At 38.9% G+C, this 6996-nt stretch overlaps 1 protein-coding gene across 1 annotated transcript in view; it reads left to right on the top strand.

Moving 5' to 3' along the window:
* Nucleotides 1–328: 328 nt before the first annotated feature.
* The window catches only part of CAMSAP2 (calmodulin regulated spectrin-associated protein family, member 2), an 87932-nt gene continuing 81264 nt past the window's right edge, over nucleotides 329–6996 (top strand). The window contains exons 1-2 of the mRNA XM_012650449.1: nucleotides 329–467; nucleotides 574–668. Of these exons, the coding sequence (XP_012505903.1) occupies nucleotides 329–467; nucleotides 574–668 (234 nt within the window). The remainder of the gene's footprint in view (nucleotides 468–573; nucleotides 669–6996) is intronic.

Here is a 6996-nt window from a genome sequence, read left to right as displayed (position 1 = left end):
TGTGACTAAACGGAGACAAAGGGGAGGCGGCCTCGCTCTCACGCGCGCTCGCGGGGCGGGTGGCGCGGAGGGGCGCCCGCGCGGACGGACGGACGGACGGACGCGGCGCCGCCACATTCCTATGTCCGGGAGCGGCGGCGGCTCCCGCGGGAGGCGGCAGGCTCGCGGCGCGCACAGCTGAGCTGCTCCCCGCCGGCGGCGCCCGGGCTGGCCTCGCCCCGGCCCCGATGCTTTGAGCTCGCCCGTCCTCCCCTCCCGACCCCCGCGGCGGCGAGGCCACACCATGTGAAGGTTAGAGCCGGGACATCCCGAGGAGCCGCCGTGAAAGATGGGGGATGCTGCAGACCCCAGGGAGATGAGAAAGACGTTCATTGTTCCAGCCATCAAGCCCTTCGACCACTATGACTTCTCCAGGGCCAAAATCGCCTGTAATCTGGCCTGGCTGGTGGCCAAAGCCTTTGGGACAGGTTAGTGGTGTCTTCCCTTCCCTCCCCTCTTCCTGCTGATGATGTCTACATCCCGGTTTTTGTTCCCGATTCTCGAATCCCTCTCCGTGCCTGTGTTCTCGTACAGGTTCAGGGAGACGGTGGGAGACTAGGAAGAGGAGAAAGAAAGGAGAAATAACGAAAGCAGGTTTGGTCTTCAGTGAAGGGCTCTTGAGTGGTCAAGTGGGGTTTGGCCAGGTTCCTTTTATTGGATAGCGAAAGTGTTTTGTTTTCAGTGAGCAGTTTTGTCGTGTTTTTACATAGAATGGCTTTAATTTGTGGCATGTACCTTATTGTGCTTGCATACATTTCCCCCTCGGTCATAACTGTGAATACACCACCAAGAAACCTGAGTTGGTTTCTTCATTGTTGGAAGAAGGTGGATGGTACATAGTACTGTATTGATTTTGACATTGGTAGTGATGGCTGCTATTCATGCTCCGAAGGATGTAAGGTGGCCTGTGTCGAGTGCACTGTTAAATTTTGTTGTCATTTTTAAAGTCTATCTGTCCTCCACACACATTTCAGGTTCTTATTAAATCGGTTATTTAAAACCAATGTTTAGTTTGCCGACTGTAGGCAAACTGATGTATTTTCATTTCATATTATCACTGAGGCATATTCTTTTTCCCAAATATATTTTGGCTTCATAAATTAAGAGAAAAAAACTCCCTACTTTGGGAATTCTTTTTTCGATAGAGGAGTTTTTTGAGGGCATGTGCTATTCACATAAATTGTATAGTACAGTAGCAACTAAACGCTCACTGCATAACCTAGTCTTTGCAAAATAACAGGAAAAGGGCCTCCTGTTGTAGTTTCTGAGCTGTCGCTTTTAGGAGCCCTTGTTGTGGAATGCTAAAAAAAAAGTAGAGAGAGGCTTTTTATTGGAAGATGCTCCTGTAAAGTAATTTAGTCTGTTAACTTTTAAGAGTAATTTTGCGAGATTTCTATTCCCTAGTTCATGAATTTTAGGTACATAAAATATTTGTTGAAAAGTTCCTTTAGTATTTACAAACTTCTCTGGATGTTAGATACAGGTTTTAGTGGATGATGGCTGATTTCTAATTTTTGGACTGTGAAAATATGTTGGTAAATGGTTTAGTTCGGTTTTACTGCTTAAACTTACACACAGCTGAGTATTTTCAGGACTTGCACATCTCAGTTAAATAGCAGATGAATCTCAGTGTTTGGAAAATTATTTGAATTAGATTTTTGGGGAAACTTCACATTGATGTGATTTTATGTTTATGACAGCCTTAATTTTATTTGAATTCTCATGCTTTGATATTGAACTGGCATTAGAAATAAATATAAATCCTTTTGAAATGATTTAAATTTTAAATATTTATTGGAAAATGTCTAGCGTAACACATAGGAAGAAGCACAAAGTGTTACTGCTGTTTTTTTTTTTTGAAATCAGCTGAATTTAAGATTCATGTTACTGCCTTTAAAATTTCTGGCATCACTGATATAAGCAGTGAGAGTAGATGTATTCTGCTTTTAATTTAAGCAGCATACTGAAGCTAATATCTATGTGGAGAGTAAATGAAGGCTATTTATTTTGGAAAGAGGGAAATTTATATAGTAACTTATGTGGAAAAATAGTGTGTACAAAATGGAAGGCAGAAGGAATAAGAAATATTTTCTTTCCATCTGACACTGAGAGATTACTTATAGTACAGATGTCAAAATTTTGCTATGTGTTCACAGAGGTTTTTGACCAGAAAATGGCCTACTTTCTGGATATGTGTCAGGTAGGTTACTAGATTCTGGACCACTTGATAAATACATTTAACACACTTTAATAAGAAAGGAAGTGAAGAGAATCTAGCATCAGTGAAATCTGACATCTGCCGGGCACTCTGCTGGATGGATGCTTTGCATTAAGTTGTACATTAGGGGTTCACAACAACTGATGTACGTAGTGTGTTCCCCATTTTTAAAAAATGCCAGTGCACAGAGAGGTTAAAGAACTTTACTACTATCACACTGTTAGTGTTAGTAAGAGGCAGAAATGTGTTTTGATTTGAGGTGACTCCAAGGGGTAAAATATTGGTGGAGGCTGGACATTCCTGTTAGATACCAAACACTCCAAATACATTACTTCATTTACTCCTCCAGCAGCCTTGTAGATAATATTCTCATTTTGCAGGTGAGAGAACAGGCTCAGAAAGATTAATTTGCACAAGATTAAACATCTGGCAAGTGGTATTCTGCATGCCAGCTCAGGTCTTTCTGATTCTGAAATCTTTGCTTATTACTCTGCACCATTCTGCAGAGTAATCCTTTTATCTGCAAGTGTGAAAAATGTGCACATAGTACATTTTGAAGTCTAATACTATTTTTTCTTTGTAGATTGTGCAGATCTTAACTCACTGTCAGATGGTTTGTATGACTGTTGTTGGTACTTAGTTCCATTTGCCTTGGCAGCAGTTGGAGTGGATAAAAAGACCATATTCAAAATGGGATGAAAAACAAGTTTAGAAGAACTTGAGAGTGACTTAGTAACAAAAAATTAATACATTATTAAGAATATGTTTGTACATTTTGTTTATTCTTTATCATCAGTCTTTCAAAACATAAATTTATATGGAATGAATAGAAAAAAGTAAGATTTTATTTTTTTGATGTAAATATTCTTCATTGGCTGCAGATACTGTTTGCAGAAAAGGTCAATAGACAACGTATTTGAAAGGTATTACTTAATTGTATTCAGTTATTCAAAAAATTAGCCCAACTCTCAAGTATGATTTACTAAAATCACTCCTTTTACAATGACAGTCTTCAGGTACTGATTTAGTGTTTTTCTGTCAGAAACTTTATAACTTCTGACATATTAAAAAAACAGTCAGTTTTCCCTTATGTTGGGAAAGTAATTTAAAATGACAGCTAGAAATAAATTGTGGGCATAAAATGAAGTAGTTGAACTATAAAAAATGGATAAAGCATTAGCATTGTAATACCTAGAAAGCAGATATGGAATATTTACTTAATTTGAAGTCTTAACATAAGGAGCTTTGAATCACTTTTTTCTCTTTACACTAATATTCCAAATAGCTCAAATCTTCATACTTTATTTTGTGGAAGAATGCAGATACAGTTTTGATTAAATGAAGAGTAAGTTTGCATAGATAAATTTGAAACAATAAACAGATTCTCTAAGTAAATTGCAAAAGAGGAGGAAGTTAAAAACTGTGCCTTTTCTACTACTGTATTTGAAGAACTTATCCTATTTAAGCAGTATTACTGAGTTTGCCTTAAATGTTCTGTTCCCTTAAATCCTCTGGGGAAATGGTAGGTGCAAAACCTCTTCTAATACTCTTCCTTACTAAATTCTTGAATTTAGAATTCTTAACACTGAATTCAAGGCCTCCTTCCTAGTGTTAGTTTATCATTTCAACCTTATCAAATATTGTTCCCCTTTTCATACTCTTTAGTTTCATTATATAAAATCTTTTGCTGTTATAAATATGCCTTGTTAAAGTTCTTTGTATATCCCAACAGATCTTGCTGTCAAAATCCTACATAAGATCTGACTCTGATCCATGTAGGAAGATTGTGAGAACATTAAGTAACATCGTGGTTAAGAGAGACTGCTAGCAGAGAGGCCAGTTTGGGATGTTATTGCAGGAGTCTGAGCAAGAGATGATGAGGGCTTGAGGTAGGGGGAAAATGATAATAAAGCTGCTAATATTTATTGAGCCCTTACTGTGTGTCAAGCACTTTGTACATATTATCTAATTTTAATCCTCTTGACAGCCTTATGAGGTGGAAACTATTAATCATTCCAATTTTAGTGATGAGGAAAGCGAGGCCCAGGGGTTTAGAAACTGGTCCAAAGCTACCTGACTAATGGAGCTGGGATCTGAACCTGGGGAATCTGACTTCAGTCTGTGCTCTTAATGCTGTAGTCTATGGGTAGAAGTCAAAGGAATGGAAAGGAGGCAAATGATAGGAAAGATGTTGCAGAGATTTAATCCCCAGTATTGGCCAGCCGTGGTGGCTCACGCCTGTAATCCTAGCACTCTGGGAGGCCGAGGCGGGAGGATTGCTGGAGCTCAGGAGTTCAAGACCAGCCTGAGCAAGAGCAAGACCCCATCTCTGCTAAAAATGCAAAGAAATTAGCCAAACAACTAAAAATGGAAAAAATTAGCCAGGCATGGTGGCGCGTGCCTGTGGTCCCAGCTGTGGAGGCTGAGGCAGGAGGATGGCTTGAGCCCAGGAGTTTGAGGTTGCTGTGAGCTAGGCTGACGCCATGGCACTGTAGCCCAGGCAAGAGAGTGACACTCTGTCTCAAAAAAAAAAAAAAAAAAAAATCCCCAGTATTTCTAAATGACTGAATTTGGGGTATGAGGGGAATGGTTTAAAACGAAAAGGGAATATATAAGAGGATGAGGTCACCTGAGGTTTTAAGAAGAATGAGGTTACCTGAGATTTTGAGATTTAGTGACTGGCAGGATGAATCGTGACGGCACTGACACAGAGAGAGAAAGCTGCAAGTTGGAATGGACAGGCAGCTTTGTTTTTGGAAACTTTGAACTTGATGTGATGGCCAAATACCTTGTCTGAGAAATCCAGTGAGATAGGTAGCTATAAATGTAGGTCTGCAATATGATTGAGAAGTTGAGGCTAGAAATAACAATTTGATAATCTGTGTATAGCACATAATTGAAGTTGGAAGTAGATGAGATTGTAGAGGGCGAGAAGAAATTTGAGACAGAATCTAGAGTACTGAATCCTTAGAATGGAGGAAGGGCACAGGAAGGGGAGACTGAATTAAAGCAATCAGAAGGTTAGGAAGAGAATTAGGAAAGTGTAGTAACACTGAAGCCCTGGGAGGAAAAAGTTTCAAGGAGAGTGGTCTGATGATCTGATTAACAATGTCAAATCCTGCTGGTCTAAGCTGTGCCTTTCTTTTAAGAGTTTATGTTCTCGTAGATATTATAAATGTATAAATACAATAGAGTTTGGGAAATCAATGATAAGAGCCATGTAACTGGAAGAATGATATTGAGAGGGAAACCAGTGGGGGTGGGATCCAGTAGGGTGGAGTGGGGAGATGGTCACTTTCAGCCTCAGTGGTCTGTGAAGGAAGACCTCTGTAGTGGAGGTAGTATTTAAATGAGACTTGGAAGAGAGTCAGGTGAATGAAAAGTAGGCGTTGTAGATGGAGGAAATGGTTTGTGTGCAGGCATGGAGTTGTGAAACCCAGGTAGTGTTAATGAAACAACATAGGTCAGATTGATCGGATGAGGTTTATGTAATGAAGTACTGGGGGATCTAGCTCGAAAGACAAATTGGGACAAAATTCTGTGAAGGGCCAGGTTAAGGAATTTGGTATTTGTTTAGTAGATAAATTATCCTAAGCACATTAGATTAAAAGAAAAAGAAAAACAATTACTAATTTATTAAACATATACTTTGTGCTAGTTACTCTTCTGAGCATTTTCTATGCATTATTTCTTGCAATTCTGAAAATGACCTTATTAAATAGATATTGTTTTATTTCTTTTTCTAAGATTTTAAAGCAGGGTTTCTCAACTGCAGAACTCTGGCCAGATAATTCTTTGTTGTTGGAGCCTGTCCTGTGCATCATAGGGTTTTAGCAGCATTCTTGGCCTCTAACCACGAGATGCCAGTAGTGTTCCCCACCCCTACTGCCACCCTAGTTGTGACAACCAAAAGTGTCCCCAGACATTGCCCAATGTCTCTTGGGGAGCAAAAGGGTCCCAGCTTGAGAATCACTGCTATAAATATGGTAAGACACAATATTGATTGATTTAAAGAGGTTTTTTTTGTACATTAAAGTACAAATTAATTATAAGACATCCTGATTTCACAAATATTCAAATTGTAAATAAGAATTTAGGGAATATGATAGTTTGTCTTTGTTTGTAAGTGAGGAAACAGGTTTAGGGGAGTTAACTAACTTGCCCTCGATCATCCAGCTTATAAGAGTTGGGACCAAAATTAGAGTCTAAGCCTTTATGATACTAAAATTTGTGTCTTCACCTCTGTGTTATGTTCTTCCTGTATTTCATTACAGTTTTATAGTGCAGTACTGGAAGTAAAAGCGTAAAGATAACATGAAAACCTTTCATGTCACCCTTAATTTTTTTTTGTAAAATTCAAAAGTACGTCTGATTTTTCTTTAACAAGCCTATTTGTATTTGATTAGTTAGCACAGAAGTATGAAAGGTACTTATCATTGATTTGTCATTTCAAGGCCTCGCCCCTCCCTCAGTGGATCTAGTTTTTCATGTATACCGGTTTATTGGTAAATTTTAAAGAATGGTGTTTAAATGAAATACTATGCATTTATTAGCAGTGACAGGTCTGGTGCTTTAGCTGAGATAATAATTGTTTTGTTTATCACATTTAGCACTTTTTTTACGCTGAGCGTAGTTTTTCCTTATTAAACATTGACTCTTTACCAATATATCATTTGATTAGAGGCTTATATAATATCTTTCCAGTTCTCTTTCTGCCAGTTACTCCCTTCTTTTCTGGG

The sequence above is a fragment of the Propithecus coquereli genome, unplaced genomic scaffold (genome assembly GCF_000956105.1).
Source record: "Propithecus coquereli isolate 6110/MARCELLA unplaced genomic scaffold, Pcoq_1.0 Scaffold328, whole genome shotgun sequence".
Lineage (NCBI taxonomy): Eukaryota > Metazoa > Chordata > Mammalia > Primates > Indriidae > Propithecus > Propithecus coquereli.
This window is presented reverse-complemented; position numbering and strand designations above follow the sequence as displayed.